Source organism: Doryrhamphus excisus, chromosome 17, assembly GCF_030265055.1.
Source record: "Doryrhamphus excisus isolate RoL2022-K1 chromosome 17, RoL_Dexc_1.0, whole genome shotgun sequence".
Classification (NCBI taxonomy): Eukaryota; Metazoa; Chordata; class Actinopteri; order Syngnathiformes; family Syngnathidae; genus Doryrhamphus; species Doryrhamphus excisus.
The window spans coordinates 8,400,660-8,421,332 of record NC_080482.1 but is presented as its reverse complement, the minus strand read 5'-3'; the positions used below and the strand labels follow the sequence as shown (position 1 = coordinate 8,421,332).

At 41.1% G+C, this 20,673-nt stretch overlaps 1 protein-coding gene across 1 annotated transcript in view; it reads left to right on the top strand.

The window, feature by feature from the left end:
* tmem145 (transmembrane protein 145) overlaps window positions 1-20,673 on the top strand; it is a 30,852-nt gene that overhangs the window by 892 nt on the left and 9,287 nt on the right. The window contains exons 2-7 of the mRNA XM_058054142.1: window positions 10,786-10,860; window positions 11,325-11,402; window positions 12,529-12,615; window positions 14,520-14,621; window positions 18,815-18,899; window positions 19,193-19,264. Of these exons, the coding sequence (XP_057910125.1) occupies window positions 10,786-10,860; window positions 11,325-11,402; window positions 12,529-12,615; window positions 14,520-14,621; window positions 18,815-18,899; window positions 19,193-19,264 (499 nt within the window). The remainder of the gene's footprint in view (window positions 1-10,785; window positions 10,861-11,324; window positions 11,403-12,528; window positions 12,616-14,519; window positions 14,622-18,814; window positions 18,900-19,192; window positions 19,265-20,673) is intronic.

The following is a 20,673-nucleotide window of genomic DNA, read 5'->3' as shown; positions in this document are numbered from 1 at the left end:
CCTACGCAAAGTGTTGACAATTAGGTGTTGACAATAGTGGCATTTGCTCTTAATAGATGCCGCTTGCTGATTCATTGGTGAATGAAAAACACTGCATCTGAAATGTAACCCTATGAGAAGCTTACTAAGTAACTGTATCGCTAGAATTAGTATTAGTAATAATATAATATAGTCCGTATGAATCACAATTTTAAATGCCTTGCAACTAATAGATTTTTAAATAGTGACCTCTGTTGTAATAGACTTGAAAAGATACCTGATATCAAGTAGAGTCTAAAGTTAAACATATGCACTCATCCATCATCTACATGTATTACAAATGTCATGTACTGTATATATAAAAATACTGTATATATATACAGCTCTGATCAAAATATTAGACCAGTTGAAAAATTGCTAGAATATGCATTTTGCACTTTTGGACCTGAATGAGGTTTTAAGTAGCGCTCCAATATGCAAAAGCAAGAAGGGGGACTGCGGTTAAAAAAAAAAAAAAAATACACAGTTGGAATTTGTAATGAAAAAGCAAAAATTAATAAACTGAAATAGATTGTTTTTCATTCATTCAGTTTCTACCGCTTATCCTCATGAGGGTCGCGGGGGTGCTGGAACCTATCCCAGCTGTCTTTGGGCGAGAGGCGGGGTACACCCTGGACTCGTCGCCAGCCAATCACAGGGCACATATAGACAAACAACCCTTCATGTGATCAAAAGTTTAAGACCACATGCTATAAAAGCCAGAATCTGCTCAAAATGTTCATTTTCTGTCAGGCCTTTTCTGCCTTCCTGATAGCTAAAGCTAAGAAGCTTTATCTTCTTGAACATGGTTGGATTGTCGAGCTGCGTAAGCAAGGCCTCTCGCAGCGTGCCATTGCAAAACAAACAACAAAAAAGTCATGTGATAGACCCCCAAAAAATTACCCCTGCGCTGTGCTGATGATCCAATTGGTCGTCCGTCAAGACACAGGGCGGTCCTCGACCCAAATTAAGGCCCTTATTGGTGCAGACTGCAACGCAATAACCAGCAGACAGCGTCTGCGGTAAAAGGGTTTCAAGAACAAAAAACTCAAATTCAAAGACCTTGTCTCCTTTAACGCCACAAAACTGCCCAGGGACCATCAAAAACATGGGACATTGAAAGGTGGAACAGTTTAATTCCCTGATAAGAAATGTAAACTAGACGATCTCTATGGCTTCCAACGTTACTAGCATGACCAGGAGATCCCACCTGAGATGTTTTTACCCGGCACAGTAGAGGGGGGGGTCCATCATGATGTTGGGTGCTTTTTCAGTCAGTGGAACACTGCAGTTTCAGGTGATGCAGGGTCGTCAAACGGTGGATGGTTACGTGCAGATGTTGCAACAGGCGTCCGTCATGGCTGAGGGCCCTCATCTGTGTGGTAACAGCTGGGTTTTTCAACGAGACAAAGTGCAGTTCACAATGCTGGCTTGACCAAGGACTTCTTCAGGGACAGCATGTTCCCCTGATTTAAATCCCATTGCCTCAGTTAATTGCCTGAATAAATAGACATTTGGACACAATGGGAAATGTATTAATATTGTATAGTTTAGATGAATACAGGTAAGATAGATAAAAGCCTCTCCCCTAGAAATTTTCCCCTGTGAAACACCTGGCACTCTCTGCAGTTGAGTAAAACAGCCCCAACCTTGACCTATAGAAGGAAATACATAGCATTGCTACCTTTGTGGACTCTGCCCAATACAAAATGTAAATAAATAAGCAATTATAGATTTCCAAACCTCAACCAATGCGCAGTGGTCAGTCCGTGCCGTGTCAGCTTCTGGTCATACTTTGTAATGTTCCACTCCAGTCCACTAGTAGGTGGTATTGTTCTTTTTGCATAAACGTATACTGTATACTAGAATAGAATATATCTGTTCAATTATTCATTGCCTTAATAAAGTATGTTGTTATTACAATGAACTCAGTGGGACTGTCTGCACCAACAGCCTTACTATTGGAACTAGAATATTGTTTTTAAATGAGGATATTTTTGCACTATCCTCAGCTTTTCTTGCCAGTATTTGATCCAGCAGCCAGGAAAAACCAAAAAAAACATGGCTGTACTAGGAGATAACCAGACTCCGTGTGCATCGCCCGCTGTGCCACAACAATGCAAAACACACAATGTATTAGGCAGGCGACAACCACCACACAATCGAATCCCAACCAGAAAACTTAACGTGCTGACTAAATAAAGAGTGCAACATTGCAACATTTACCAGTTTGAATGCCCCTCCCCCAAATGATTGGAGTGATCCTGGATGGATGGATGGATGGGATGTATCATACGCTGCATTCATCCATCACAACCAGTGAGATGTCCTTGAACGCCACAGTGAATCTGCAGCACTGCTCAAGCAGTATGACTGTTTAAGGAAGTCTGCCTCGCTAATATTTCCTCAAATAGATGCTGAGTGCTTTGTGAGCTTGAAAAAAATAAACACTGCTCTTCAGGTAGGCATCTCCTTTTCCCACGAGGTGGTTGTAATAACATTTACTCTGATTAAAACCAACATGAGATGTCTTGGTAACAATAAAGCACAACAGTCAGGGCAACTGTAAAGCTGCGGTTGTCGCTTTAAATGATCAGGAAACACAAGAAAAGGATTTGTTCCGCGTGGGACAAACGCAAATAGTGTCCAGAAATAAATGGTACAGTGCTATGAAAAAGTTTGGGACATTTGGGACCAGACACCCCTGGTAATTTTCAAGATTCTCTTTTATAAATCACTGGTTGTTTGAATCAGAAATTCCAGTTAAATATATCATATAGCAAACGAACACAGTGATAGATAAGAAAATGTGAGCTCCCTTGTTTTATTGATTTGAATACCTTTAGTACTAATTATTGGAACACAAAATTTGGTAAGCCCATTGACCCTTGACCTACATACCAATATCATACCAATCATGAGAAAAGGTATTTAAGGCGACCAATTGCAAGTTGCATCGTCTCTTAAGAGTTGAAATGGCTGATCAAAACAACCAGTGATTTATAATGGAAAATTATCACAGGTCACGGCGGTCGAGTGGTTAGCGCGCAGACCTCACAGCTAGGAGACCAGAGTTTGCATGTTCTCCCCGTGCATGCGTGGGTTTTCTCCGGGTACTCCGGTTTCCTCCCACATTCCAAAAACATGCTAGGTTAATTGGTGACTCCAAATTGCGCCATAGGTATGAATGTGAGTGTGAATGGTTGTTTGTCTATATGTGCCCTGTGATTGGCTGGCGGCCAGTCCAGGGTGTACCCCGCCTCTTGCCCAAAGACAGCTGGGATAGGCTCCAGCACCCACCCCTCGTGAGGAAAAAGCGGTAGAAAATGAATGAATGAATTATCACAGGTGCCCAACTTTTTCATCCCACTGTATAAAGCTTCTATTTGACTTTATTTAATGTTTTTTTGTTATTCACATTTGAAGCAGTTCGACCGGAGCAGGAGGGGATAGAGAAGAAGAGAAAAGAAATAAAAGGGTGACAATACAGAAAGAGACGAGAACGTCAACAATAACTAAACAACAGAAACAAACAGAAGTACATCATAAAGGCCATAATGGAGAGGACAAAGTAATGTCATGCTTACTGTTTGGAATAATAGTGATGAAAATATTAACCATGATAATGAACAGAATGCCAATAACTGTATTGGCCCAGTAGGCCCAGAGGTCCCGCCCCCATAAAGGCCTGATACCCTCTTCAACAAAACAAACTACCATAATAACCTTCTAAGATTGACACCGTGAGTCGGACTGTTATATTGAGTAATGACCTGCTGCGATTTACGATGGGCTGACAGCTCGTTGTGAGTTCCCATATAGCTTGCTAACGAAAGAGCTACTGTTACCTCACTGACTTGTGAACGGTACAGTATTTAAACAATTAGTAGTACTTCGAGATGTGACAAGATTACAACATGGTCATAATTTTTTTCAAAGTTGCACAAAAGATTGTAGCGGTTTATAAACTGGAAATTACGGTATTACAAAATAATTGTAAAAAAATAAAAGGCCCGCCTCTAATGCCTAATTAGAGTAAATGAACCTCCCAAGGGGTTAGTGCGCAGACCTCACAGCCAGGAGACTAGGGTTCAATTCCACCCTCGGCCATCTCTGTGTGGAGTTTGCATGTTCTCCCCGTGCATGCATGGGTTTTCTCCGGGTACTCCGGTTTCCTCCCACATTCCAAAAACATGCTAGGTTAATTAGCGACTCCAAATTGTCCATAGGTATGAATGTGAGTGTGAATGGTTGTTTGTCTATATGTGCCCTGTGATTGGCTGGCGACCAGTCTGGGGTGTACCCCGCCTCTCGCCCAAAGACAGCTGGGATAGGCTCCAGCACCTCCGCGACCCTCGTGAGGAAAAGCGGTAGAAAATGAATGAATGGAACTCCCAAGGAAGAAATGAGGTCTTAAGGAATATGTCTTGCTGTTTATTAGAGTGAAAAAAAGGTGCTCAAATATTATTTGCTGGCTTCTTCTCCTCCTCCACAGTCCCTGAACTCATCATGGATCATTTAGCGAGAAAAGCAAAACGCAGCTCCTTCAGTACCACCAGGCGGCACTGCACATTGGCATATTTTGTGTGTGTGTGTGTGTGTGTATCAGTCTCATACGCCCCTGTCCCAAGGTCACCCGAACATGAGCACACTCCCTAAAAGACGAGCCGCCATTCTTTCACGCCGTGCAAGTCATCCCAAGTCAACTTCATGTTGTTGAGACTTTATCTCCTGAAAACAAATTTATCCAAAGGCATCGGTCCAGCCGACTGGGCTTTACTAGTCGATGTTGACAATTAGCCTAAGTTGCTCATGGTGTGTGTAGGCGCTGATAAAACGTCCCATTGAGCGGCAGTAGCGAGGGTTAAGGTCAGGGGAAGGTCACACTTTTGTGTCCAGCAAGGAAAATCTTGGCAGGGAGACCAAAAAAAAAACTTTTGTTGTCAACAAAGCTGGAGCTGTAGGCGCATAGACATATTTGCTGCTATAACGCAACATCCAGGCTGCCATTGTCTCAGAGGCCAATGTCCATGTTGTCCCTCATCCTTGGTAGGCTAGCTTGGACGAAACATTATCTCCTCACTTCAGCTGAGACGTCTCCACTTGCAGTAATCCGATGAGCGTAAACTTTCAGACAGCAGAGACTTTTACAAACAGGGTCAAGGTGTGGGGCAGAATGCATAAAACAAGCAGCAGAGTGCCCCGTTTGAAGGCTTCTGGAAGCTGGCCAATCAGAAAATAGTGTCTCTGTGGGGGGGCGGGCCTAAGAGGGACAGCGGATAAAGTGGCTGTTTTCAGAGGAAAGATGAACTGGGGACTAGTACAGAATGATTTACTTGGGAGTGCTAGGATTGGAAATAGGTTATCTAAAGTAGATTATTATTAAAGTAGAATATAAATCATACGCGATATATGTTTCTTGTTCAGATAGTTCCACATGATTTTTGACTATCTGGGTTTACACATATAAGCGTTTTTATAAAAGTTTTTCTGGGCCATATACTGAAGACGGATACAATGGACACTTGAATATTTGCTAGACCACAGTGTACAGCTGGAGGACTGCGTCACAGTTTTCAGTGGGACTACCCGAGTTAATTTAAGCACATGTAGTCCCGCAAATAACATCTAACGACCACATTTCCCCTACCGAGATTGTCAGTAAATGCGGACCTCCTTTACCACTCCAAGTTCATACATGGTAGGTCAGGGATGTCCAGTTTGTAGTTTATGAGCTACCAGTAGCTCCTAACTACTTTTGAAGCAGCTCTCCAAAGGGTTTATTCATTTATCAACTCCTATACCGACACAATTAGAACATGAGGTTCGGCAGTCCTCCTTAAATCCACTTCGCTGTAGGTGTGCCTAGAGGCAGACCATGGGTGGAATACATTTTGGAAATCCAGATGGAATAGGTTCAGATAATGTAAGATCTAGAAAGCTTTCTGTGCGGGTTATTGTGTGTAACTGCTCTATAGGAGTCCACAACTCAATACAAAGGGCTGAAGAAGGATCATAATAGGGCCACTTCACGTAATCTTTGTAAATATTGTTCTTGTAATATTATGGCATGATTCCCATAATGTTTTGGTATACACAGTATATATTTTTCCTAATGATATGAGTTTATTCTCGTAAATTACGATTGCGATCAATGTTTTTATAAGAAATAAATTGATTAATGAGCGCTGTTTTGTGGTTGACTGCGACCTATTATTAGTCCGAAAATGGTGAAGACAAGTCAAATTGATTATTCTGGTCACTAGGCATCTGTAATGTTACATTGAAAAGACATTGCCTTACATAACATTACCTTAACTTACAGCCAGGGATGCAGAGTTTGACGTGACGTAGTGAAAAAAAGTTCTACCATTCCGTCTGGAAGTGGTATGTTTTTAGCTTCTTTCCTTTGTTTTTCTACCACTCTCAGTTTCAAACCTATTGTTTAGTTTAGAATAAATGAATTGGAGGCAAGTTAGCTTGTTAGATTTAGGTTTAAAGCGGCGCCCGTTTAGTGTGTCACTTCAGAGATAAACAAGGGACGACAGTATTCTCCGAAAATTTCAGCTGTTCTGTTCTGTTTCTCCAGAGGGTTTTCTTCTTTCTTCTTGTGAATGTTCTTATCCTAATATTGTCACTGTGTTGGCATAATATTTTGACTTTATTTTAATATTATTATGCCTTATTCTAAAAATTTCAACTTTTTTTTTCCCATTATAATTTTTTTTGTCTTGTTGTATTGCAACAACTTTATCCTTAATCTAAAATCTAACATTACAACTTTATTTTCGTAACATTATGACTTTTTATGGAAGCATTATGGCATTATTCTAGTAGCTGCACACATAATTCCTACTTCCTAAGCATTATTTTTTGGCTCCAATACACCCTGGTATTGTTAACTAGGTTTGTTTATAGCTCAGCTCCCAGGGTGGCTCCGTAATCAAGTCAACACCCGATGATGCAGAAAGCTTAACAACAACAACAACAACATGACTTGAATGCCATATCAGTGTTGCGTTTAAGACTGTAAGTTCATGTGTGTTCAACCAGAAACACCATTAGGGTTTTTGTCCTAAATTAATGCAAGCCCTTGAAAGTATTTATTTCCCCCCCTCTTAATTTAAATAGTGATGTCCACATTCATCGGTAGAAGTCCATCACTCACGTTGACAAACTGACGGAATGCGGCAGTGCAACATTTGTGCATTTTAATAGGCTGACTTGCAGACTTCATTATTGTCATGTCCTCCCTCCAAAGTATGCCAGCTCTGTATTGCCAAAGCACTTTTTTTTTTTTTTTGAAAGGTGCTGAAAAGCCTTCAATTTGTCATCAAAGTGCACACAAGCCAACATTTCAATCCCTGCATCTCTTTTTAATGAGCGTGTTATGATAAGACAAATCTGTGTGCTTGAAGGAGGGCTTTCATGTGTCGTCTTGTTGACTTCAGTGTGAAGAACCAAATGTGTGTGTCTGGTATGTTGTGCGCTCATGTAGTTTTTCCGCTGTGTGTGTTTATGTGCTGCAGCGTTGTGTATCCCTAACTAATGAATCATTGAAAGGCCCGGCGGTCCAGGGGTGACTCGACTAGCTGATTGGTAATTAATTGTTAATGAGGCGTAGCAAGCAAACGGGCATCTGGAGAGAGACAGAGAGGGGGGAGAGAAAGGCACAGAGGAGATGAAAGGACAGATTGTGAGGGAGGAAAGCGAGAAAACGAAATGATGCTAAATCGACTGGATACGGCATCAATGCGTAGTGCTTGATTAATGGCACAGGAGCATGCACACATTCGTACACACACACACACACACAGACAGGGACCCCTACAAAATAAGAGGATTAACGAGAAACTTCATCCAGAGTCCAGTTCAAAAGGCCAAGGTCAATTTCAGACCTTTCTACTAGCACAAAGGAGTAGGAGGAGCTCATCCAAGCTTTTTTGTTGGGCGAACCAGCAAAAATATCTTCACAAAGAGAAATTATTATAATTATAAATGTCCTCACAATAAAAGTCATCACACTTTTATTGTGATGTCACAAGAGACGTGATGCTTGCAAGGCTTCATTACAAAAGCATTGACAACAGCTAAAATTCATTTTTCGGATTTCGCCACTTTTCGTCACTTGTTGCTAGGCAGAACACGAATATCTTCAATGCCGCATGGGCAAAAATAACTGAAAAAACATTTAAAAAATGTTTTTTATTAAAACTTTATTTTTATTTATTTATTTACATTATTTAAACAAAACGTCAACAGCAATACAAACACACTCAAAACAAAAAGGGGGCACTGGACATACACGGCACACAATTTGACTGTCCCACATTCCCTGTCATGGTGCAATTTGAGTCCGAAAAAACATTTTTGTCATGACATTATTACGACGGACGCACAGTGGAAGAGTGGTTCGCGCACAGGCCTCACAGCTAGGAGACCTGAGTTCAATTCCACTGTCGGCCATCTCTGTTTGGAGTCTGTATATTCTTCCTTGCATGCTAGTTTTGGAAGTTTCCTCCCACATTCCAAAAACATGCTAAGCTAATTGGCGACTCCAAATTGTCCATAGGTATGAATGTGAGTGTGAATGGTTGTTTGTCTATATGTGCCCTGTGATTGGCTGGCGACCCTGTCCCTCACCCAAAGACAGCTGGGATAGGCTCCGGCACCCTGTGCGACCCTTGTGAGGATAAGCGGTAGAAAATGAATGAATTATTATTACAACTTTACTCAAAAATTAGCATGTGTTCATATAGGTGACCCTTTAAAGTCGTAACATTGTAATGTTACTTCACTCTCAAAACATTCCGACTTTTTTCAGACATTGTTTCATATAATATGATTTTATTCTTCTTCTGGCTAAAATGCTGCTGTTTACTATGTGACAGTAACAGTTTTTTCTCCTAATATTAGTTAGAAAGTTATTGTCATAACAATGTTTTACGACTTTTTTCTTGTAACATCAATACTTTAATGAATAACAGTAATACAAGTAAAGTAATCATTATGCCACACCCATAGTTTTGGAAGAAATGTCAACCTGTGTAAAGGTATGCGTGATGAAGAAAACCCATGTTTATGTAGTCTTGTGTGTCTATGTATGTTTGTAAGGTGCAAAGAAAGGGCCAAAAAGGAAGTGAAATAATGAAAGTACTCTTCAGGCCATTGTTCAGTGTGAGCTCCAGCGTTATTCAGTCTCCCATGTTAGACAGACAAATGTACAAATGAGAGCTCCATCAAACACAATTATTGCTGCGCTGTTAATGACCGCCTCTGCCTTTTTTCGCCGTGTCCATGGCAGCGCGCGAAGCTAAGGCATGCTGCTGTTGCCATGACAACAAGCAGACAGCAATAACGGGCAACAGTCGCGGTCCCGGCGATGACTTAAATGATATCCAACGTCGGTCTGCTGCAGAGTCTGTCTGTGGAGTCTGGCTCGATTCCACCTCGGTTGTCACCACGGCTACGGACTTAAAGCATCACCCTGAACAACATGCGGGGAGAAGTAAGGGTCACGGGACCCCCGATGGGGAGGCGCTCCTGTGACTTATAGAGTTTGAATTATAAGTTCCAGGGGCTGACGCTAGCTGGCAAGGCAGTGGCTGAGATAACGGTGGCGGTTTTTGTTCAAGTTGATGTATGGACGTGAAGCTGGCTGATGCTACACTGCTCTCTCTCCATTGCACTTCACTACTTGTTTATGTAGCCGACCAGAGGTAATTACTATATAATAGTGCACAGGGTGTTGGCTGAGGCTCAAGAGTTCATAGCAACCGGCCTTTTAGGCCACTTTTAATAAGTGGGAAAGGAGAAGCACGTTTGAGCCCCCCGGAGGAGGCCCACTGGGTGTGTAGCTAAAAACACGGTGTGCATGTCCACAATGTGGAAACGTGAGTTGCATCAACATAAAATCATCATAATGTCATGCTTTTTTTTGTACACTGGTAGGAAATACATTTCCATGTTGTTACATATTGGTAAAAAGTATTTGTTATATAATTATAGGTTATCACATGGTTTGTCTGGTATCAGGCCAGGTATCATGCCCCCAAGTGTCAGTATCAGATACTGGCACGCGGGGGCATGATACCAGACAAACCATGTGATGATCTTATTATCACATACTATTTAATCTTGAGCTTATTATCACGTACTATTTAATCAAAAGACCATTTTGTTTCCAGAAAATGTTCAGTTTATTACATGTATTATATCTAAACAGTGTAAACACAATAATTGCAAAAAATATTTAAACAATAATATTTTATCAACATTTTATATTAAAAAGTTCCATTAATCAAGTTTGGGTTTTTTGGTGACTGGAGAAGCACTAGGCACTAAGCACTCGTGCGCTGTGTTCTTTGATTGGTTGTTTCACGGGCACGATACCAGTGGACAGCTACGGGGGGTGATACTGGACATGGTTAAACTCTATATTATCAGTATCACTGCCCTGGGCTTTGACACAGTATCATTTCGGCCTTTTCCCGTCTCATTAATGGGTGGTTTCTAGGGTACAGGGCCAATTAATACTGTAGTATGTGATAATACAGTATACACATATATAGGGTCAATGTCCCAAAGTTTTTATGCAAAATATAAAAAAACTTTAACTTTATCATCACACAAGACTTCACTAAATGTTTTGGGTTTCGCGTTTTCTTTGTTTTTTTTAATAGTGACAGTTTGTGGGGGAAAAAAGTGATGAAAACACATTGCCGATATTTTCTGACACTTGATGGCTGGACTCGATCTTGTCCACAGGACTGGGTTTTCCTCACTCGTTTCTGCTTCCTCACCGACTTTGGACGTCTGGACTTCCGGTTCCGTTATCCTAAGGTAAGGTGACACATTTGGAAGTGTGTGTTTTCTACGTGCGTGTGTCTTTTTGTCATTTTCATTCAAGTCACTGTCACACTTCACTATCTGCCGACGTGCATGATCATTCGGTTGTTCTTCCATTACTTTGACCTCATGTCAACTGATGCTCTCCTCCTTCCTTGCTTCCTCTGTCCCTTCCCACTGTCTTCCTCCTTCACTCCTCCCTCCGACTCCCCCCTGCCACCACATCCCTCCGTTCCACTGTTGTGTTTTTCCTCTCTCGTTTAGAATGTCACTTCTCATCTCTTTTTAGCCCTGCAGACTTGTGGGACATTTTTTTTGTTATTTAAATCTCTAGCTGCCTCCTCTGTGATCCTTGTGCATCCTTCACTTGTCTTGCTTCTAATATTTCCTTTCTCTCTCTCTCTCTCTCTCACTGTCCCCCCCCTCCCAACCCATCCCTGCTACGTCCCTCTGTGCAGTCTCGCTGCTGTCAGAACATATTACTCTACTTTGACGACGCTTCTCAGTGGCCGGCTGTGTACAAGAGGCCTGAAAAGGTGAGACATGCATGGAATGTGGCACGTATTAGCCAAGGAAATTGGGAATTAATGTGATTACATTAATTATATTTTGTTGGTTGATTGTATAAATACAAATTGTTCAAATGCACTGCAATATGTTAAGTCTGTTTGTTTTCTTGAGGCGATATTGATGCAAATTTAGTGCACTGTGTCTAGAAAATGTTTTAAAATATCAGAAAATTCATTCATTCATTTTCTACCGCTTATCCTCACAAGGGTCACAAGGGGTGCTGGAGCCTATCCCAGCTGTCTTTGGGCGAGAGGCGGGGTACACCGTGGACTGGTCGCCAGCCAATCACAGGGCACATATAGACAAACAACCATTCACACTCACTCATACACTCACTCATTCATACCTATGGACAATTTGGAGTCGCCATATCAGAAAATAATTTGTTAAATTCATATTTTACGGTATGTATCTAAATCTAATAGTCATTTTATATAACAATTTAACTATTTTTTTATTTCATAATAAATAACTCATTATATATTTGTTATCATATCTTATGAAATAATGTTTATAATAATGTAAATACAAGTTTTGTTTTCTCAGGTCAAGACTCTGCCAATTTTAATTTTTCCCATTTTTGCTTCCAACTGAGCAGTCCCAAGTAGTACACATTCAAAACAAAGCTGTTCTGTTCCATCCCGCTGCCGTTGACATTTTTCAATTATAGGCGGTTATATTATATCGACGCCAACTGCGTGGGGAGGATTTTTTTTCTACCTAGCAATCAATAACACTATTAATACCTACCACCCGGGGACCATATTCTATTGCCATATTGTTGCTACACTGTGCAACATGAGTAGGCGGAATCATAAAGCAGAAACAGATAATTAAAAGGCCGGTTATTGTCAGCAGCATTAGCTACGTGATCATTTTATATAAATGCATTATGCAGCAGTGCACGGTGCAATTGAAAGTAGTTCTCAAAAGCTTTTGCCGATGCTTGAAAATAAAAACAACGCCGGCTGCATTTGTATTGTAATTTTGCTATATTTTCCTATTTATATGTAAGTCCACGTAAAGCATAATGAGAGCCAACAAGTATGATTTATATATTTATTCATTTGTATCATTTTCCATCTGCATCAGAACTGCTACCAGAAGGAAGCGGTGCTGAGGCCTGAGAACAACCAGGTCATCAACCTCACCACCCGCTACACCTGGTCAGGATGTGTGGTAAGCGCGAGAACCCCTATTGATTTTCATGTCATCCATTAAGCAACAACTTTCTAGCTATGAAATTCTCTCCTCTCTTACGGAGGGCGAGCACAGGTTTTTTTATTGCCTCGTTCATCAAGTCCATTTCACGGCTTGCATTAAAAGTGTATTGATCTATTACAGTGGAGCTACCGCCGCCATAGTTGATTACCGCTATAGGTGACGACATCAATACTTTTATTCATCAGTAGTTTCATATTTGTAAAAAAGATGCAGAGTTCCAAAGAAGTAGTTTCATATTTACTGTTGATGATGCATAAGGACAATAACACCACAGTTCTTCTTGCGATTGATGCATTTCCACAGGGTGCTGCTTATAGACCTGGTCTATGATACACTGCATGGAAAGACAAAAATAAACAGACATGCTAACGTGAGCTTAGGTCTGGACTAGATACAACGCTGTTTTCTTGCTGCCCCAATGGTGCACTTACACTTTTTTTTTGCCTCAGAGTCACTTTTCATTTTGAATATTGGCCAATACCATGTCCCGATTCCGATGAAAAATAAATAAAAAAAAAAAAAACATCCAGGATGCCCACACTGCAGTAGTGTGATGTTTCTTCCGTTGAAACTTCGCCGACGCTGTATCGGCAGACGTAGGTAGTCGATAGTAGTACATTCATTCATTCATTCACCCCCGCTTTAGGGTCGCGGGGGTGCTTGAGCCTATCCCAGCTGTCTTCGGGCGAGAGGCGGGGTACACCCTGGACTGGTCGCCAGCCAATCACAGGGCACATATAGACAAACAACCATTCACACTCACATTCATACCTATGGACAATTTGGAGTCTCCAATTAACCTAGCATGTTTTTGGAATGTGGGAGGAAACCGGAGTACCCGGAGAAAACCCACGCATGCACGGGGAGAACATGAAAACTCCACACAGAGATGGCCGAGGGTGGAATTGAACCCTGGTCTCCTAGCTGTGAGGTCTGCGCTCTAACCACTAGGCCATCGTGCCGCCTTAGTAGTACATTTAAAAGAGAAAAATGATGCAAAGGGAAAAAGGAAAAATGTTGATATTTATATTTTTGTATATCATATTTTCTGGACGATAAGTCACACAAGGCCAAAAATGCATAATTAGGTAGAAAAAAAAACATACATCAGTCTCACTGGAGTATAAGTCGCATTTTTTGCGGGTAATTTATTTTTTAACTACTTGACCAAAACAGACGTTACGTCCTCTTGGAAGGCAAGTTCTAGCAATAAATGAATGGAGAACAGGCTGAATAGGTGTAAGATATGTTAACACAATGGTTATTCAGCTACACAAAAAATAAACATGAAGCAAAATGGTGTCCAGTGTTTATGTAACATAAATAGTTTTTTCATTTATAAGTCGCTCTGGAGTCTAAGTCGCAGGAACAGCCAACCTATTAAAAAAACGTGCGACTTATAGTCCGGAAAATACGGTGTATGTAGTTATTTTAGTCTTTATTCAAAATCAATCATTTTGTCGTAGTGTGTCTCACATAATTGGTGTATTGAGTGCAGTGTGGGTCCCACAATACTGTTTTAAAGTGAACCCAACTGCTCCAAACTGAAAAAAGTAGCATTCAAAATAAGCTGCCTCGATCTTCATCCTTAAAAAGCAAAAAAAAAAAAAAAAAAAATGACATGCGTCATGTATTCAATAAACTGCATATCTTATTTGTTCATCACACAGCAAAGTGTGACAGATCTCGTTTCCACATTTCAGGCTATTTTTGGGATGTGTGAAATATGTTTTCCATCTTCACGCGTCAAGCTCTCAACCCCGCACGATTAAATCAGCACCTCAGCGGTAAAAAAAAAAAAAAGTGATATGTCCTGTGGGGATGACGGCATCCTCTCTATCTCCCCACATCACTCCCAGGTGGAAGGAGAAGACGACGAGGAGGTCCTGAGCTGCGTAGGCGGCCGTAGTTTTCGGTCGGTGAGGGAGAGGTGGTGGTACATCGCTCTCAGTAAGTGCGGGGTAAGTGCTGACCTCTGACCTCCACTCATGCCCACAAGAGCCCTTGTCCAGTAAGTGACAGCTACTTGCAATGAGCAGGATCCTGCAAAATGACCAGCACTTTTATACTGTATACCATTGGAGGATGCTTGGTAATCTACCACCATACATTTAGTCCTATTTCCAATATTTCTAATATGTTTTTATTAAACACTGTTTCTGGTTATCGTTCTCTGCTATATTCAGCCTATAAAATCATGTAGCATCTTCTCAGAAGAGTCATTGATTGGATTATTGCAACACAAAGCTTTGCAGATGTATTTCTGCAGGAAGCATTCCCAGGAAAGGGAAGGTAGAAAATATACGCACCCCGAGGAGGCTTCCGCGTGAATCACTGTGTGTTTCCAGCCGTCTTTTTGTGTGCTGGCTCGCTGTGGATTTTGAATCCACTCAAATATAGCCCACCCATGCCCCACATGCACTTCCGTATTTTGTAGCAAACAACATCAGAGAACTGGAATGGATGTCCTCCAAATTGCAGCGAATACTGAACCCTGTCTGACACTGATTACAGTCAGTTTATGCACAAACTTATCAAACAAGTAGTGATCTTGGACGAAAGCAGACTCCGAGTGTGCAGGAATGAAGATACAGTGGTGCCTTGGTTTGCGTCATTAATCCTGTACAAAAGGTCTAACTCAAACCAAAACAGACTCTAACCAAGGCTAGTTTTCCCATAGAAAATCATGTAAATCCAATTAATCTGTTCCAGACACCTACAAATGTAATCACAGAACACATTTTATAGACAATAATTATAGATCATTCATTTTCTACCGCTTATCCTCACGAGGGTCGCGGGGGGTGCTGGAGCCTATCCAATCACAGGACACATATAGACAAACAACCATTCACACTCACATTCATACCTATGGACAATTTGGAGTCGCTAATTAACCTAGCATGTTTTTGGAATGTGGGAGGAAACCGGGGGGTGCACGTGGAGACAATGCAAACTCCACACAGAGATGGCCGATGGCGGAATTGAACTCGGGTCTCCAAGCTGTGTGGCCTGCGTGCTAACCACATTCATACCTATGGACAATTTGGAGTCGCCAATTAACCTAGCATGTTTTTGGAATGTGGGAGGAAACCGGAGTACCCGGAGAAAACCCACGCATGCACGGGGAGAAACATGCAAACTCCACACAGAGATGGCCGAGGGTGGGATTGAACTCGGGTCTCCTAGCTGTGAGGTATGTGTGCTAACCACACGACCGCCGTGCAATAATTATAGTTTTTACATGCAAAAATAATTACAAATGACAAATTAATTGACATTTAACATCACTTTCACCATTAAGGCTACTTATTTTTTTGATGTTCTTATTGTGTTATTGTGACACTTGCTGTTAACTTTTATTCTTTTATTGTAACTGTTGCACTTTGAGATCATTTATTTGATGTAAAGTGTGTTATAAATTAAATTTATTATTATTATTAAAAAGGCAATCCTTTTTTTTTTAAGTTTTGCATTCAAAAAACAATGACATATGAAATAAAGAAATTAGCATTTAACATAATTTTTACCTGTAGTGGACACCCTCCACGGTGGATGAGTGTTTAGCATGCAGGCCACACAGCAAAGATATATTTTATTATTTAATCTTATATTCATAAGACAGTAATTGTATCCAGTTGGATCTTCTTGATGTTGTCAATTTTACTTTATTCATAGTTGATTGTGCCGAGCCCAAGTTGACTTGGCCATGGGTTCGAGTCCCCTCCTGTGCCTGCAGTTGCAGTGCACCTGCTTATCATTCCCAATGTGCTTCCAAGTGTCCTTGTTTATTTTGGTGCAGGCAGAGGCAGGATGTGATCAGAATAGAGGCTTCCAGCAGAGTGGCGTATGGTGTCGCGCCAAATTTCATTAATAGACGTGCTGTTTAATGCTCTTGGACTCGTATATAAAAGCCACTCTTGGAAGCGTGCTCACACTGAGTCCATCAGCCAATTTCCACATTTTTATTTATTTACATTTTTGCTCCTATATTCTGGCTTTCTCTGTCAGTCACGATCTTTGGCTGTATCCTATTCTCTTTCAACTCTTCACGACATCCCATATTTCCTCTCTACGTGTCTATAATTGTTTTTCTTCTATCTGTCCAACCACCTCGCAGCATGTATTCTCCTCTTTTTTTTTCCTACTTTGTTGCTAAAGTAGCTCTATCTATCCCCATAATGTCATCAATACCAAGATGGATTCATGCAGAAAATGCTAAAATGTGACAGTGATCATCAATTACCTTTTTGTCTATTATACTTGATTTATTATAGCAGCAACCCTTAGAGTTTTAAATCATCAATGTGCCATCCAATGTGAGGACCATTATATTGTTAGCAGTAATATTCAAATGACTTCTGGCAGTCACGATTCAAGTATAAGCAAAGTTCATTCATTCATTCATTCATTTTCTACCACTTTTTCCCTCACAAGGGTCGCGGGGGTGCTGGAGCCTATCCCAGCTGTCTTTGGGCGAGAGGCGGGGTACACCCTGGACTGGTCGCCAGCCAATCACAGGGCACATATAGACAAACAACCATTCACACTCACATTCATACCTATGGACAATTTGGAGTCGCCAATTAACCTAGCATGTTTTTTTTTTGGAATGTGGGAGGAAACCGGAGTACCCGGAGAAAACCCATGCATGCACGGGGAGAACATGCAAATTCCACACAGAGATTGCCGAGGGTGGAATTGAACCCTGGTCTCCTAGCTGTGAGGTCTGCGTGCTAACCACTCGACCGTCGTGCCGCCTATAAGCAAAGTTCACGTTAAAAAAAAAAAAAGTAGATGTTAAGGTTCCATCCGGCAGGTTTCTGCTTATGCTTGTGGACTGTTGGACAGATGGAGTCAAATTTGTTTGGCTGTAATCAACTTCTGCTTTTTATCACAAGCTGAATTAGCAGTAATGAAACTAAATGGGCTCCTTGAGGAACCAAGGAGGCAGTGAATTGCGAGGATGCTGGACTGCCTCAGTTTTGATCTTGACCATAATGTTGTGATTCTTCATCTTCATGCCTGCTGCCTTTGCCTCTTGTGTCTATCACACTTCCTTGCCCTTTGTGTGATTATTGATTTTTGCTGACCACTAATGGTTGTGATCCAATCCACTCTTGGCAACGTGAGCATACTGAACCACAACCTATGTGCAAACAATGCCCAGTATTTATTTCATGATAACACTGGATTTTAATTTACTGAATGGTAATGGTTTTATTTCATTTGAACATGCATCTGATTACAATTGAATGCATCCCATAATCAGTTCACAGTTCCACATGTCCAAAAGGAGTAGGAAGAAGCAAAGCTTATTAAATCCTAACCCTCCATCTGGTACTTTTGCAATCAGTAACTGTTACATTTGTTCACTTCCTGCTTTCCTAATATAGTTTAAGGTTTTTTTTGTCCCGTTTAATAATGTACCTTGTACCAAAGTACCAGGTGATATGACCATCCAATGACATAATGGGTACCATAGTAAGTGTCAATATAGTGATATGTATAGCACATCATGACTGGTTCAAGACTCTTCATCCTTGTATTTAGCAAACATCAACTGCTTGTATTGTTTCCTGAATTGGCTCATCGTTGTGCATTGTTTGAGGGTCTTACTCAATCCATTCCATAGTTTGATTCCACATACTGAAATGCTATGGCTTTTTAACGTAGTCCTAGCATATAAGTGTTTCAAATGTAGTTCTTCCCTGAGATCATATTTCTCCTCTCTTGTAGAGAAGTATTGGATGACATTTTTAGCTAAGTGGTTGTTTTTATGCCTTATGCATTATTTTAGCTGAATTGTTTCAGATTGTATCATTCTAAATGAACCAATATGGTCCTTGAAACGTTTTGGGAACCGCGAATCGAATCAGAATTCAAACGATTTGTCACACCTCTTGTAAATACCATACCTGGAAATAAAAGCTTATATGTCGATCTCTGGTTCCATATTCATCTTTTAATGTGAATCCCAAATGTTTTCAGTCTACAGCAAAAATAAAGGAATTAGCTTCACTGTTCCAACACTAGCATTTTGACAACAACCTAAACAAGGCACCACAAATGTAATTTAAAGTGACAGTGAAATGAGGACTAGCCTATCCTGGCTGACTTGGACTTATATTATCTTCTGTGCCCCCCCATACAGGGTGATGGCCTGCAGCTTGAATATGAGATGAAACTGACCAACGGCCAGTCTTTCTGGACGCAGCACTTCTCCGCAGATGAATTTGGTAAGAAAGAATGATTGCTGTGCGAATCGGCCACAAACACAAGCTCGGTGCCACTTAGCACGGCCAATAAAGCGCAATGAAGTGGACAAATGACGATAATAACCCGACAGCTACATGAATTAATGATGACGGATGAACTGAGAAGAGTAGCTGCGATCGGCTTTCTTTTTTTTTTTTTTTTGTCATTCTCTTCTCCTCCATCTACTCATCATTGACTCCGTCACCTCACCTGTTCCTTCCTCATTAATGATTCTATTTCTGTCCCTTACCTCATCTCATGGCTTATTTTTTAGGAATCTTGGAGACAGACATCACCTTCCTGGTCATCTTCTCCATGGTGTTCCTGCTCTCCTGCTACTTTGCCTGTAAGTACCTGTCAGTTAGTGCCATTGCCGTACAGTCTATTATAACGGCAGCATGTTTTCTTGATGGCATAAGAGTAGCTTCTCATGTTCTCCCCGCACGCTGCTAAAGAGCTCTGTAGCCACGAACCCAATGTAGCACTTTTGCTATTTAGAACAGAGCGCCACTTTTTGCTATTTAGAACATTTTTGGAAAGCACACTTGAGGAGAAAAAGGTTGTTTTCATATCGGTTCAATTTAAATTTTAATTTGTCGGTGAAAGGATGCTTTGCAGAATGCGTGTAAAGCCTGATGGCCTAACAGGATGCAGACATTTGAGGCTGCAGGCGGGAGAAATGGAGGCCTCTCCTCCAATAGGTAGACTCCGCAGGCCTCCAACATGGCCAAACAATAATTAAACCCTCTGTATTGACATTTGTGAAGTAATTAGTTACTCGAGTTGCACCATGACCCGGATCTGCACCTTATGCCTTGTTTTTGCTTATGACCTTACAAATGATGAACAAAACATCACCTAAACCTAATATAGTTGCGAATACCCTTTTAAAATCTAATAAAAATTTTCGTTTATTGCAGTAGTTGCTCTTGAGCTCTCATTCAGATCACACACACACTTCCCTCACAGATGGAGTCATTGCCTCAGGTCAAACTTCCATTTTTCAAATGACATTTCACAAGAATCATCCCTTCATGTTGCTTTAAAAGCCACGGGTGAATGATGCCAAGGTCAAGGATAAAGCGTCAATCTCATTTGAAGATGACATGAACAACTAAATGGAGCATTTCAGTGATGTGAGCCGCACCTCAAGGGAACAGCAATTTGTTCCGAATATTTATTTATTTTTACTCCCAACAGTGACTTCCTGTTGTTTTATCATTAGTGACTAGGCACAGTTTTTTTTATCTGCAAAGTTGGTGCAGCTGAGGATTGAAGAATGTTCCCTGCTATCCTTGCAGGGCAATTTACTCCTCGTGGTTCAAATACTGTGTCAGAAGATCCAAGCCAATCCAATGACTTTTAGTCATTCACACGCAATGTTTATCCCACTAAAATAGATTGGATTCATAGTTTTGATGTGCATTTTGTGTATTGATGATAATGTGGAGCAACTTGTTAAATAACATTCATTCATTCGTTGGGGTGCTGGAGCCTATCCCAGCTGTCTTTGGGCGATAAACGGGGTACACCCTGGACTGGTCGCTAGCCAATCACAGGGCACATATAGACAAACAACCATTCATACTCACATTCATACCTATGGACAATTTGGAGTGGCCAATTAACCTAGCATGTTTTTGGAATGTGGGAGGAAACCGGAGTACCCGGCGAAAACCCACGCATGCACGGGGAGAACATGCAAACGCCACACAGAGATGGCCGAGGGTTGGTGTTTAATAACTTGAGTGGGAA